Source organism: Choloepus didactylus, chromosome 20 (assembly GCF_015220235.1).
Source record: "Choloepus didactylus isolate mChoDid1 chromosome 20, mChoDid1.pri, whole genome shotgun sequence".
In the NCBI taxonomy this organism is placed as follows: Eukaryota; Metazoa; Chordata; class Mammalia; order Pilosa; family Megalonychidae; genus Choloepus; species Choloepus didactylus.
In genome coordinates this window covers 12,142,486-12,158,022 of record NC_051326.1, presented here as the reverse complement: position 1 = coordinate 12,158,022, position 15,537 = coordinate 12,142,486, and the positions used below count along the sequence as shown (strand labels likewise).

At 39.0% G+C, this 15,537-nt stretch overlaps 1 protein-coding gene across 6 annotated transcripts in view; it reads left to right on the top strand.

Annotated features, from left to right (window-relative positions):
• LOC119516697 (WD repeat and coiled coil containing) overlaps nucleotides 1-15,537 on the top strand; it is a 28,245-nt gene that overhangs the window by 10,860 nt on the left and 1,848 nt on the right. For 2 of the 6 annotated variants that reach the window (XR_005213352.1, XM_037813116.1), the window contains exons 2-4: nucleotides 5,388-7,245; nucleotides 11,328-11,448; nucleotides 12,829-12,928. Coding sequence is in view for 4 of the 6 variants with exons in the window: in XM_037813116.1 (XP_037669044.1) it covers nucleotides 5,407-7,245; nucleotides 11,328-11,448; nucleotides 12,829-12,928 (2,060 nt within the window). In the remaining 2 variants the exon portion in view is untranslated. Of the gene's footprint in view, nucleotides 1-3,046; nucleotides 3,077-5,387; nucleotides 7,379-11,327; nucleotides 11,449-12,188; nucleotides 14,694-15,537 lie in introns of those variants that run through there. The other 4 variants (XM_037813115.1, XM_037813114.1, XM_037813117.1 and 1 more) reach the window with 4 other exon arrangements.

The following is a 15,537-nucleotide window of genomic DNA, read 5'->3' as shown; positions in this document are numbered from 1 at the left end:
TGATTTGTAGGATTTCCTTGTATAGTCTGGGTAGTAAACCCTTATTGGAATGTGGTTTCCAAATATTTTCTCCCATTGCGTAGGTTGTCTTTTCACTCTCATAATAAAGTCCTTTCAGGCACAATAGTTTTTTATTTTGACAAAGTCCCATTTATCTGTTGTTTGTTTTGTTGCTTGTGCTTTGGGTATAAAGACTAGGAAATACTGCCTAACTCAAGACCCTGAAGATGCTTCCCTATGTTCTCTAGGAGTTTTATACTCCTGGTTCTTATATTTAGGTCTTTGATCCATTTTGAGTTCATTTTTGTATATGATGTGAAATAAAGGCATCCCTTCATTCTTTTGCATATAGATATCCAGTTCTTCCAGCATCATTTGTTGAAGAGACTATTCTTTCCCAATTGAGTGGACTTGGCAGCCTTGTCAAAAACCAGTTGTCCATAAATGTGAGGGTTTATTTCTGAACTCTCCATTTGATCTCATTAGTCTTTATATCTGCCCATGTGCCAGTACCCTGCTGTTTTGACCATTGTAGTTTTGTAACAAGTTTTAAATTCAGGAAGTGTGAGTTCTCCAACTTTGTTCTTCTTTTTGTAGGTGACTTTGGCTACTCAGGGCCCCTTACCTTTCCAAATAAATTTGACGATTGGTTTTTCCATTTCTGCAAAGAAGGCTTTTGGGATTTTCAGTGGGATTGCATTGAATCTACAAATTGCTTTTGGTAGAATTGACAGCTTAACAATATGTAGTATTCCAATGCATGAGTGTGGAATGTCCTTCTATTTATTTATGTCTTCTTTGATTCTTTTTTTTTTTTTTTTTTTTTTTTTTAGCAAAGCTTTATAGTTTTCCTCCTATAATTCCTTTACATGGCTTGGTTAAATTTATTCCTAGGTATTTGATTCTTTTAGTTGCTATTATAAATGGAATTATTTTCTTGATTTCCTCCTCAGGTTGCTTATTACTAGTGTATAGAAATACTACTCATTTTTTGGTGTATTGGTCTTGTATCCTGTCACTTTGCTGAATTCTTTTTTGTTAGCTCTAGTAGCTTTGTTGTGGATTTTTCAGGACTTTCTATATATAGGATCATGTCATTTGCAAATAGTGAATGTTTTACTTCTTGCTTTCTATTTTGGATGCCTTTTATTTCTTTATCTTTCTAACTGCTCTGGCTAGAACTTCAGGACAATCTTGAATAACAGTAATGACAGTAGGCATCTTTGTCTTGTTCCAGATGTTAGAGGGGAAGATTTCAGTCTTTAACCATTGTATGTGATGTTAGTAATAGGTTTTCACATATGCCCTTTATCTTGTTGAGGAAGTTTCCTTCTATTTCTGTTTTTCTAAGTGTGTGTATTCTTTTTTTTTTTTTTAAATCAAGAAAGCGTGCTGGATTTTGTCATGCCTTTTCTGGTGTCGAGATGATCATTTGGATTTTTCCCATTGTTCTGTTAATGTGGTGTATTACATTAATTGATTTACTTATTTTGAACCATCTTTGCATATCTGGGATAAATCCCGCTCTATCATGGTGTATAATTCTTTTAATAATCTGTTGGATTGGAATTGATATATTTTATTGAGGATTTTTACATCTATATTCATAAGAGAAATTGGTCTGTAATTTTTTTTCTTGTAATATCTTTATCTGGCTGTGGTATTAGAATGAGTTAGGTAGTGTTCCCTCAGTTTTTTGGAAGAGTTTGAACAAGATTGGTATTAACTCTTCTTGTAAAGTCTTCTGGTTCTGGGCTTTTCTTTGTTGGAAGGTGTATTAGTTAGGGTTCTTTAGGGAAACAGAATCAACAAGAGATATCTGTAAACACAAGATTTTACAAAAGTGTCTTACACAGCTGTGGGGATGCACTAATTCAAGTTCCGTTGGACAGGATGTATAAGTCCAAATTCCGTAGGGCAAGCAGTGAACTGGTAATTCCATTGAAAGTACTTGCTTGACTAGACACCTGGACACCATCACCTGGCCAAGTTGACACATGAACCTAACCATCACAGTCCACCCGTTGTCAACTTGGCAGCTGTACACATCACCTTAAAACATACTTAATTTCTAGATAGAATACAATAACATACATATGTTTTGCCTAACAATACTCAGCTATCCTGCATACAACCAGAAATGAACTTGATTTCCTTTAACTTAAATACTGCAAAATGAACAATACAGCTTATGTCATATGATAAAGGGAGAAGACAGAGAAGAAAGCAAAGATATTTGCTTTATAAACAAATACAAACATACTCATAACAAAACAAGGAGAAATTATTCATGCCATCATAGTCCTCATTTCTGTAACTGGTCACATGGTCGTAGTTTATATTTATCACTACCTTCTTCTACTACCCATTCCATGTTCCCTTTACCCTTAGCAAGCACATCAGCTGGCCGTGGTTCTTTGCCTGGTAGGATTACCAAACCTTCATTCCTGAAGTTTCTTGGCCATTGGTAGTCCTGCCTGGATTGGGTTGTTCAAATTTTCCATTGACTTTAATCACAGGGCATGGTAGTACTAAGAGATGCCCTAGGGGATCTCCTGTATTCCAGGAAAGCTCTTCTTTACCTCTGTTGTGTAGTTGGAGTGCTGTTTCCCCTTGATAGGACCAATCACCCCCTGCCAGTACAGTAATCCCCTTCCTTGCCTGTTGATTCAGAGGCATGAGAAGCCCAGAGTGGCCAGGTGGCAGTCTTAACTTCCAGTTCAGTGGGATTATTGTGTTTCCTGGTGGAAGCACTCCTTTTTGAAACAAAGACTTGTAGACCAGCAGAGCTTAGGCTTGCAGGGACAGGAAGCAAAAATTTTCCTAGTGGATCACTAGGAGTGGTACTGAGTGGTGCTGCATCCATTTCCACCCCTTGATTCCTGGACCCATGAATCCTGGCTAAGGGAGAAACAGCACCATAGAGTGGATGCTGATTCAGAGCATACACAACCTCCTGGAGAATGCTGCCCTAGCCCTGCAAGGTATTGCCATCTACTTGTTGCCATAATTGAGACTTCAGCAGGCCATTCCACCATTCCATCAACCCAGCTGCCTCTGGATGATGGGGAACATGGTAAGACCAGAGAATTCCATGACCATGTGCCCATTCCCTCACTTTATTTGCTGTGAAGTGGTTTCTTTGGTCAGAAGCAATGCTGTGTGGAATAGTATGTGTGATGTCTTGTGGAAGAGAGAAACTATCAAGATCCCTGCAGACAATATTATGACATAGGGCTGGAGAGTTGATATACCCCTCAGACAGCACAGTGAATGTATACTGCTGGCCTTGCCAGCTGAATGCAAACTGTTTCTGGTGGTCCTTACTAACAACTATTGAGAAAAAAACATTTGCCAGCTCAATAGCTGCATACCGGGTACCAGGGGATGTGTTGATTTGCTCAAGCAATGATACCACATCTGGAATAGCAGCTGCAATTGGAGTCACCACCTGATTAAGCTTACGATAATCCACTGTCATTCTACAAGACCCATCTGTTTTCTGCACAGGCCAAATAGAGTTGAATGGGGATGTATGGGACTCACCACCCCTGCATCCTTCAAGTCCTTAAGAGTGGCATTAATCTCTGCAATCCCTCCAGGAATCAGTATTGCTTCTGGTTTACTATTTTGCTAGGCAGAGGCAGTTCTAGTGGCTTCCACTTGGCCTTTCCTACCATAATAGCCCTCAGTCCACGAGTCAGGGAACCAATGTGAGTATTCTGCCAGTTGTTCAGTATGTCTATTCCAATTATGCATTCCGGCACTGGGGAAATAACCACAGAATGGGTCCAGTGACCCACTGGATCCCCTGTGAGACGAACTTGAGCTAAAACTCCATCGATAACCTGACCTCTATAAGCCCCAACTCAGACTGGTGGACCAGAGTGATGTTTTGGAATTAATGTCACTTCTGCAGCAGTGTCTAATAATCCCTGAAATATCTGATCATTTCCTTTTCCCCAATGCACAGTTACCCTGGTAAAAGGCTGGAAGGAAGATTAACAGTATAAGTTTTTGGCAGTGTAACGGCCCTTCCCCAAGGGTACCCAGCCTTCCCCTCATTCAAGGGGCTCTGGGTCTGTAAACTGTCTCAAGTCTGGGAATTGATTAAGGGGCCATGACTCTCTGTTTTTGTAATTCAAGGTAGACTTTTGTTCACTTGACCTAGAATTATTCTGCTTATACAGATCAAACAAGAATTTAGTAGACTGCCCATATATTTTACTTTGATGTACTCTTATGATCTACTAGTCAATGCCATAAGTCTCTGTGAGACAGATTATTTTGCCTGCTGCTTTGAGCCTCTTTTCCATTATGGTAGCTATGTCCACCTTGTCTTTGGCAATTGAGTGTTGTCACGTGACCCCATTGTGTTTAAGGATTCCAGCTCAGTGACAGCAGTCCCCACAGTAATATCTGACCTACAGAGAAGGGCATCTACAGAGCTCTTCAGGGATGATGGAGCTAGTCTCACAAATTTATTCCTCACAGTCCTGGTAAAAGGTGTGTCCTCTGGATATTCCAGGGGTGTACATTCCAATCTCTCTACACCTTTGAATTCCCTCCTCTACTTTATACCAGGGCAGTTCTGGCATTTCAACCTCAGGTAACGTCAGCCACCTCTTGATCCATGTTCCAGCTAACCACCCAAACAAACTGTTAATGTCCTTTCTAACCCCTTGAGTTACAACATTGAAGCAGAGTCTCTGCCTAGTGGGCCCATATCAATAAATTCAGCCTGATCCAACTTCATATTCCTTCCACCATTATCTCAAACCCTTAATATCCATTCCCACACATATTACCCTGATTTCTGTCTGTATAAATTGGAAAAATACAGTTCTTTTGGAATATAGCATACTTCCTCATGGGTCACACTTTGTACCTCACCCTTCGGGGCCTGTTGGGACTTCCGTCTGGTTATAAGTCTTGAAGCAAAGACTGGTGGTGGGGGTGTGTCATGAAAAGAATTAGAAGTATCCCTCAAGCCATTTACCTCAGGACATTCTGTTGCAGTTTCATCCGGTAAAATGGTTAATCTCTCCAGACAGAACAGTGAGGGCTGCTTCCTCAGGAGAGATGATTATAGGTTTAGCAAGCACTGAAGGATTAATCTCTTTAGGTGGGGATTGGATGGCAGGCTCCTCAGGGCAGACTGGGGGTCAGGAAGCTGTTTCCTCAAAGCAGGCTGGAGGTTGGGTAGCTGTCTCCTTAGGGCAGACTGGAGGTGGGGGGCGGGGCACTATTTCCTCAGGACAGACCACTGCAGGTATATCTAACAGACTCAGCAGAATCCAGGGTTCCAGTTGTTTTGTAAAATGTCTTACATTCTGATTTGTCTGATTATTTTCTCATGGTGTAACTTACCTTCTAAATTATTTCAGATAATTTTTCTCAGAAAGGATGGAGTTGGGAAAAGGAAAACTTCTCAGGACGGGACAGAATGCATTGTATCAAGCAATACACCCACTTCATGGCCTGGCCTGGACCGATGGGAATCAGGTTGTCCTGACTGATGTGCAGTTTCACAGTGGAGAGGCCAAGTTTGGGAACTCCAAGGTCATTGGACAATTTGAGCATGTCTCCGGGCTGTCCTGGGCCCCACCTGGTACTGCAGACATGCCCATTCTGCTCGCTGTCCAACACAAGAAGCATGTCACTGTGTGGCAGCTGTGTTCTAGCACTACAGAGACAAGCCAGTGGCTGATGGCTCAGACCTGTGAAATTAGAGAATCACTCCCTGTCCTTCCCCAGGGCTGTGTATGGCACCCAGAAAGTGCTGTTCTGACGGTGTTGACAGCACGGGAAGTCTCCGTTTTCCATAATATTCACCGTGACAGTTCCCAGGTAAGAGTGGACGTCAACACCCAGGGCCGTATCCATTGTGCATGTTGGACCCAGGACGGCCAGAGGCTGGTGGTGGCAGTAGGCAGCAGCCTGCATTCTTTTATTTGGAACAGTGTTCAGAAAACTCTTCAGAGGTGCTCCTTCTGCCCAGTGTTCGATGTGGACAGCTACATCCGCTCCATCAGAGCCACTGTGGGCTCACAGGTTGCTATAGCCACTGAACTTCCACTCGATAAGATTTGTGGCTTAAATGCATCTGAAACCTTTGACGTTCCACCTAGTGGTGAAGACACTTGTCTATGTACTTTACCAGTTATTGGCGAAGTGCCTGCTCTCGATAAGGGGGTAGTTGCTTCTGAAACAAATTCTGGTTTATCAGTTTCTCCTTCCTTTTCTTCTTCCTCTTTAGATCCTCTGGATCTAACTCATATACGTGTCAATAGGTCTAGATCTGAGGATAGTCCTCTTATTTGTCTAAGACAAAAGGACTACTTGACAGGAACTGGTCAGGACTCTTCACACTTGGTCCTTGTGACCTTTGAGAGAGAGGTTACCATGACCAGAAAAGTGAACATTCCAGGCCTTCTGGTTCCTGATCTCATGGCATTTAATCTTAAAGCACAGGTAGTGGCAGTGGCTTCCAATGCCTGTAACATAATTTTGATCTATTCGGTCATTCCATCTTCTATGCCAAACATCCAGCAAATTCATTTAGAGAGTGGTGAAAAGCCAAAAGGCATATGTTTCTTGACAGATAAACTGTTACTAATTTTGGTAGGAAAGCAGAAATCTACTGATAGGACCTTTCTCCCTTCTTCAGAGTGTGACGGGTATATCATCCGCTTGATTGTTAGGGAAGTAATGTTGGAAGAAGACTCTTCGGTGACATCAAGTGAAAGCCACAGTGGCTACTCAACCTTCAGTGCCCTGTTAAATAAAGCAAATAGGAAAAAGAGAACTGAAAGTCTTTCTCCAAACTTTTGTCACCAAAACAGAGGGCTCTTATTAACAGCTAGTACCAGTAGTCAAAGTGGAAGTCCTGGGCGAACCCTTATTAAAGAAATACAAAGCCCTCCATCCAGTATCTGTGATGGCCCCCTCCCCCTGCAGACTCCAACTACCAAACCTGTTACCTGGTCAGAAATACCGCCCAGACCGAGCAGCACACCAGACCACACCAGCACACCACAGCCTCCTAATCCGCCTCAAAGAAAGAATTTACAAAGTGAAACGGAGATTTACCAGATATCTAAGGAGCTGGAAACTTTATCTAGGAATGTGGCTGAAATGCAACGATGTCTTTCTGAACTCAAGGTCCTTCTACACAATGGGAAGAAATCCTTTCCAGTATATTCACTCTCTCAGGATCCCCCTTATGTTCACGTCACTTACCAGGTAACTTCTCTCTTGAGGAACTGCCATTGTACCTAAAAGCACCTGCAGCCAGTGAGTACTACAAGAAAAGTATATTGATGAGGAAGATGGTACTCTAATTGAACGTCACTGAATTGGGCATGTTATATTACAGGCAAGTTGCTAAACCTTTGCAGGTTGGTTGGATGTTAGCCTGCCAGCCAGATGGACACACAAAGCTGTATACGCCATGATTTTACTCTGTGCGTGGTATGAAAAAATGAATGATTACATTCTTTCTGGCAGTTTATATTTAGAAAAAAATATGTATTTTAATAGTCGTATTTTGTGAAACCCTTTTGAGACACTGCAGATACTTGTCCATTTAGGAAAATGATTATATTCATTTAAAAAATAGTAATGCATCTATTTATACATACACATATAAACATGTACTATTACATAAATGGGATCATATACCTGTTTTTACCATGAACACTTTCTTTCTCCTTGGAAGATGGCTGGGCCCCACCTCCCCATAAACTCCTTTAACTGGCAGCTTAGTGTGGCTCTGTCCGTACTTTCCTCTATACTCATACAATCTTATACAGGTCTTTGTATATATATATGGAGGTGGGTGTGTGGGAGGTGGTTTGTCATTGTTTTACAAAAATGGGATCATAAGATGCACCCTCTACCTCAGCTGGGAGTCTGCTGTTTACTCGGCCGTCCCCTTGTTGATGGACATTCACTTTGTTTTCAGTTCTTGGCCACTACACACAGTGCTGCAATAATATCTTCATATGAACTCACTTGTATTAGTAATTTTATTTCTCTTGGATTGGTTCCCAGAAGTGGGAGTACAAATTTGAAGAGTAGAGATGTTTTTCCTTTTAATAGAGTTGCCAGATTGCCTTTCCAGGAGTTTTTACCGAACCATGCATCATCGGATGTCCACCGGCAACGTACGAGACTGTCCTTTCCTCCCATCCTCACCAGCCTGATGAGTGTGAAGTGGTAGTTCACGTTTATTCCTTTGTGTTCCCTAAACTATTAGTAAATTTGAGTATGTTTTTGTGTTTGGGGGCCATTTGAAGGTAATTGCCCGTTTCTCATTTTTCCTATAGGATTACCAGTTTATTAGGGTTTTTTTGTATATTATAGAAATTACTGTACTTGTAATGTCTGGATTTTCTTGCACTATGTTTATTTTATTTTCTGCATTTAAGTTTTTAATATTTAATTAATTTTTGTTTCTGGTCTACTTTTATTTTCTAGAGGTGGATAGCCAGTTGTGCCAGAAGCATTATTAAAAATTCATCCTTAACCTACCATATTTGATCTATCACCTTTGTCGCATATAAACTTATTTATACTGAGTTCTAATTCTGGATTCTCTATACTGTGCTTACTGTAACACTGATGTCTTTAGAGCTTTACCAATACCACACTAATTGATTACAGTGGCCTTGTATATGTCCATTTTAAAAGACATTTGCAGAAAGTGGGTATCAAAATCAATGATAAATAAATACATAATATACTATTTAAATAATGATCATGAGGTATTTTATGTAGCTTCTTAAAACTACTGCCTGACCAAGTCAAGGATGCTTGTTTTTAAAAGAACCAAAGAATAGTTTAAAACACTGAATTTTAGAAAGAGTTTTAAAATTTCAAATATAAAGTATGTTTTTATTATGAAAAATTAGAAGAATACAGAAAGACTATAAATTGAAATCCTCTCTATATATCACCTGGATTTAACAGTTTTTAACATTTTGCCATAACTGCTTCAGTTTTTTGTTCTTTGAAATGTTTTAAGTACAGTCATTATGGTATTTCACCCCTAAATGTTACAGGATGCTTTTCTAAAATGTAAGGACATTAACATTATCACACCTGTCAACATAAACAATAATTAGTTAATGATTCCTGATTCCCCAAGCATTGTCCCCAAATATTAAACTGCTGATTTTTTAAAATAATTTTTTCAAATTAATTTCACAACTACATTAGAAATCTTAATTATATCATTTACCAAAGCTAATTGAAACATAGTTATAAACATTTAACATCTTAACCCTAGATTTTTGGAAAGGACTTTTACCACCATTGTTTTTGAAGACCAAAACAGATATTTAAATGGTTTTAATTTAACTACATGAAGTTTTTGTATATTTTCAACAAATTTTTTATTTAAAAAAAAATTATATTCTTTATAAATGTGATATCTAGTTGCTTTTTTTTCCCTTCCATGATTTTAAAAAGAAACTTTCATTTTTTTTTTTTTCCTTTTCCCCCTTTTATTTTTCTTTTTGAATAATTTATTTACTTGGTTCAAAATTCAAAACAGTATTTTAAGAAAAAGGTATATCTTGAGAAGTCTTAATCCCACCTCATTCCTATTCCACCTGCTGCCCCTTGCCTCCTACAGGTGACTGTTTTCATTTTTCTCTCTTTATGCAGAAACTAGTGAGCCTTGTTTTGCATCTCTATTTCTGCCTTTGTTTCACAGACGGTAGGATACCATACACAGTTTTTTGCATTTTTCTTTTTCCATTTAATAATATATCATGGAGATCTCTCCATATCAGAACACAGAGCTCTTTTTCCTTTTTTTTTTTTTTTTAAGTTGCGTAGTCTTCTTTTTTCCTTAATTAGATAAGTTATATGTGCTCATAGAAAAAAATTAATACAGGAATATTAAATGTTGTTGAAAGTAAAAATTTTCCATAATCCAACCTCCAGAGAAAGCCACCGATACAGTAAGGTATAAATGCTTTCATGTATTTTTCAATGCTTTTACTAAAATCTTTGTCAATCCAAGAGGTAAAATATAATATTTTGTTGTTTAATTTTATTTTTATTTAAATAGATTAGTTTATTAAACAATAATGTCTTTTTGTTTTTTAAACATTCATAGATATGAAATCTTTATTAACTAAAGTTATAAGAAATATGTTTTCTTGCCTTTTCAGTTCCTCAACTTCTCAGTTTATAATGAAGTAATTCAACCAAGCGGTTATCAGTAGTCATCTTTGAAGGGTAGAAGTTTCTGAGACTTTACTTTCTGTATTATAAATTTCTGTGGGGTTTTTTTGTTTTTTTTTTTTTTTAAATATTGAACGTATATCCCTTTGGCTTAGGGAAAAATGAAAGTAATTAAAAACAAGATAATCAAAAGCAAGGAACAGTTTCCCTTACAGTTTCAGAAGCCACTTTTCATAAGAGTCGAAATAAATGATTAGTTGCCTCTGACTCTTAGTTTATTAATGTGACCTGATTTAAAACCTCATCAATAGACATATCTTTGAGTAGTTCATCCTCCACCATAAATGGAGTATTGTTTCTCTTTCATAGTTGAAAAGATGATTCTCAGCAGTCAGAAAATGAGTAGTGATAATTTGACAACAAAATAAGTTAAATGCTTATATGAAGATAGTGTTTCAAATAATATATAATTAGGAGTTACAATTTTTATTGTGTTCTATGATTATACTTTTGTGCTTTTAATGTGTCTTAAATTAGAACTATAATTTTTATATTTTCTTTCTCTAGGGATGTTTGAAACCATCTAAAAAGATGACTTAATTTTTAATCTGACTTTTTAAAATTTAAAAATCATTTATTTTCATTTCTACTTTTTCTAAGCTAAATGAATTTTGACTACAGATTGATTATTCTGTTTATACAAATCCTCTGCTACGCTACAACTTAGGGACACTATTTCTTGGCATCTTTTTTCCCCAGTAAAGGAAGCATGACGTTTCCTAGTTATAGTTAAAACAGCCAAGCGATAGTTCCTCGGCAACAGATGGTGTCCCACAGGCCGCTGTCTTCCGGGTGGCTGTGGTCAGCTCCTAGGAGAGCCAGCTCCCGCGGGTCCTTTGGACATGACCATGGGGAAAGAGCAGCGCAACAGGGGAAGCAGATCAGGCATTGCATTTTGTTCTGGCCCTTTGGTCGTGTTAAATAATGCAGCTAAAAGCTCCTTATTTAAAATTGAAATCTAGTTGATGGTGTTAGTAGACAGGGATTTTTCAAAAATATTTATACTTTCTATTTAAGAAAGGTTAACTCCATGGCTTCTGCAATCAGTTTAACAACTTTTATTTTTATAGTTGAAGAGACCTTATGTAGTTCCTGTTGTTGAAAAAAGAGTTATGCTTCTATGTGATGGCAAACTAAGGCTCAGTACAGTTCAGCAGACGTTTGGCCTCTCTCTTATTGAAATGCTGCATGGTAAGTTAAATTCAGAAATCTCCCCTTCCCAGCACCCCCTCCCTTCATGTATTTTGTAGTTTTCACTGGTAAGGAAAATGAAGTGTAGCAACCATTCAGTGATTCACTAGATAATTAACAAGTATTATTATATGCCTACCATATGCCCAGGCCTATTCTAGGTGCTAAAAACACATGGAAAATATGGATTCTGCACTTAGGGAACTTACAGTCTCACTGGAAAAATTAAATGTGCACATGAAATAACTAGAAAAGAGTTAAAGCAACATGTAGCAGTTGCAAGGAAATAACATAAAAACCTTACATATGCCTGTTGCAATAAACCTAAATATCAGAAACCTAACCGAGTATTTCTTAAAGGAGCTGCCCTTCTAATGTGCAGCAAACATAGGGAGCATCTTAGATGGAGGGGACTGAGTCATGCCTGTGTGCGACCAGATACTGAACGATGGTTGTTTTCTTAGACATCGTTGTTTTCGCAATAGCCACCAGAGTGAACGTAAAATTTTGTTTCATTTGTTCCCCTAACATTGTGTCATCAGCATTTTTCTTATTATGGTGCATGCTCTTCACAGTTGTCATTTTGGATGCATAGAGATAATATTCCATTCTGAGGTGTACCATCTTTTACCTTGTATTTTCTTTGACATTTAGGTTGTTTCCAATTTTTCACCATTGTAAATAATACTAAAAGAAATACCCTCTCTGCATATTTTATGTGTTATTTTTGGGAAGTGTAGATTTTCAGAAGTGATGTCAGAGTCACAAGGTGAGACACATTAGAATTGAAAGAACCAGAGAAGGTCCAGGCATCTACCTGCTAAGCTGTGGCCCCAGTTAACCCTGGAACAAACCATCGAGGAGCATCTGGGCCACTCTCGTCTGGGCTCAGCCTCCTTGGGTATCTACAGGTTGGTGTGGCTCTGAAGGATAAAGAATGTTCCTCCTTAGAGTAGCTGTTGCCAATCTCAATTTTTGGAGAAACTGGTTGACAGCGTGGCGGTAAGGTAGGGACCCTGCACATGCAACCTCTGAAACATGTGCACGTACACACTTGAACACATACACACACAGACGAGCTCATCTGCATAACTGAATGATAAATGCCTCAGCTGGGTGAAAATGTATGTCCAGTATCTGTGCCTCGGTGACCAGCTTTTGGGTGGGTGTGAGTTATCAACCCCTTACCCCCAGCCATATAATGTGACCCTAAGTAATAGTCTTTCCAGCTCCCCGTTCTCTGTAAAGTCTTCTGATGATTAGGTTCAATAGCAAGAATTCCTGTACCCCTTCCCTCAGAAAACCACATTTGTAGTCATATTTTTCTTTATAGAATAAGCTACTGTCCTAAATTGCCTCTGTGTTTATTTTACTTTGCAGACTCCCTCTGGATCCTCCTCTCTGCTGACAGTGAAGGTTTCATCCCGTTGACTTTCACAGCCACACAGGAAATAATCATAAGAGATGGCAGCCGGGCCAGGTCAGATGGATTCACAGACTCTTCTTCTTCTTCTCAGAGTCTGGATCCTGGCCATTCTCTTGAAGTCTTTAGAGACCCTGCCGTCCAAATTTTAGATCCTGCTCAGTGGTTCTAACCATTGTGGCAGGTGTTTGTCTGCAGAATATTTGCTGTGTAGCCTCTCAGAAAAGACCATTGAAAACAAGGTCTGTTTTGCACTGTGGACTCTCTCTCACCAGCTGGGGTTCTCACTGTCATGCAGAGGTGAAGTGCTTGCCATGGCTGGATCTTCTAGTTGTCTCCAGAGCTGATGCTCCCTGTTCAGTAGCAGCAGAGCTCAGTCTGGTTTGGGGACTTAGAAAGTAGTTTGTTTGTTTGTTTTTTGTATTCTTGACTTTTGTGGTCTTGTCTAACGGCAGAATTCCAAGAATGAAGCAATATTATGGATTGTGTTTTATCGTTACCCTAAGGCTTTGTGTCCTTGCCAAAAGCTGTGTTAAAACTGTTTTAGGCCCGCTCACAGAAGTAACGACAGCTCAGCATTGTTATACGTTGTCTTGGTTTAAAGATCTGGGGAAGGAGTTCTGGAGAGCGTACATGCTCCAGGATATCCTTCTTTCCCCCCAAACCAGCAAAAAGCAGCAGAACTCAGAGAAGACAAAAAACTGGTTGTTGACTTCTGTTCCTAGGGCTGCTTGAAACTGGGCATAGTTCTGGTGTTGGCTGGGTCTCTCAGGATTGAAACCAAACCCTCTTGCTTCAATATGCAACTCCAGCTGACAAAAGACCAGATATTCCTAAAAATTGGGCCTGGGTTTCTTTCACTCACTTTGTGAGTCCGTTAGGTAGTCTGTCAAGTACTTTGAACCCCTGGACTGATGCTACCAGTCCAATGCCAAGCACGGACGAGGCCTAAGGTTTGATTTTGTGCTGTTGTCACTCATAATTTTCTCCCTGAAATGTTTTCAGTTTGGGGATCATAAAAATTTCATCTTTTCCTCCCAATAGTCAGCTCCCTTAGTTAAATTACTTGTCACTTCAACTTTGATATTTTTCTTTTCCCTTCATTCAGGGTCTTAGAAACCAGCATAAGGTCTGTGAGAGAAAGTATTTCGGAAAGTTGGAAATGTCACCTAATCAGAGATAGTTCTAGTAAGTCCTGGTTTATTATACTTAACAGCCAAAATGCCAGCTTAGGATAGTGGAAGGAGCCCTGATTCCCTTCAGACAGACATCATTTCCCAGTGCCTTCAGACAGAAACATAGATTTCAAGTACTGCCACGTAATAAATTGATCAGTGTGTGGCTTGTTAGAGCAAATCTGCAGATAAATTATTTCAGTCATTGATACTCCATTAGCACATACACATGCATCTTTTTCTCTTTTCCTTTAGAATTATGTGGAAAGATATTTTGTACCCTTGGGGACTCCTGTCTGTCACAGTTTATGAGGATGGAGCAGGGACAGGAAAGAAGCAAAGGCCCATTTTGTGGTTCAAATGCATTAGACAGCTGCTGGGATAATGGAGGTGGAGTCCACTTGTCTGTACTCAGCTGCCTTGGGGAGGTAGCTGGGGGTAGTCTGAGGCCTAACTCCATTTGGGAAGGAAGCGTGTGGGTACAATGAAAGCACGACTACTGTGATGCCTAAGGAAGGGGTGTGGGGGGACCCTTGAGCAGGATGGATGTGGGTGCCTCAAGTGTATGTTATAATCATCATTTCTCTGGTCAAAAGACTGTGGATGAGTCGTCAATAAAATCACTAATAGCTGTTGTGGCTGGTTCAGTGGTATTTTCTTTGTGATTATTACTCTTATGCAGAACTGCTATTGATTTTATATATATATGTTGTCTCTGAATTTCCTCTTCTGGTGGACAGTCCAGAGTATAAATTATTTCTTGATAACAAATCTGATTCCATGACAACTCTCATACAGAAGATGTTTCCTTGCCTCTGCCACTATTATGTTCATTGGAACACTGGAAGATAATACAGTGTTTACTGGCTTTGGAGACAGGGAGAGAAAAACTAAATTCTTTATGTTATTGTTTAATGTTTTAATGAAAATATTGTGCATAAAGAATGGCATTTATAAATCCCATTTTGCACTGAAACTATTCTAAATTTTGAACGGGTATTATTTGATACCTAAAATATACGTAAGGTGTAGGAAGGCTTAATAATAAAGTGAACCACCCACCACCTAACTTAACCAGAAAATTCCAAGAAACCTCTAAAGCTCTGTATTGTGGCCCTTCCTTGATCCCTTCTGTGTAGCTCCACCCCAAGGTAACGACTTTCGATTGTTACAATTAACATTTCTTCATTCCTTTTCTTTCTGTTTTAAAAACGTTTCACCACATACACGTTAGCCAAAACAATATGTTTATTTTTGCTTGTTTTGGGGCTTTAAAAAATGGTGTTATATTGTATTTAGTCTCTGGAACTTTTATTTTTTTTCATTCAACCTGGTTTCTAAGATTCTTCCCTGTTATACGTATGCTATGTTATTTTCACTGTTTTGTAGTTACCATACTCTTTCCATTTTCCTGCCATGGGTGTTTGGATTCTTCCTTGATTTTATTTTTGTGATGATAAACAGTATTGCTTTGAATATTCTTGTATATGT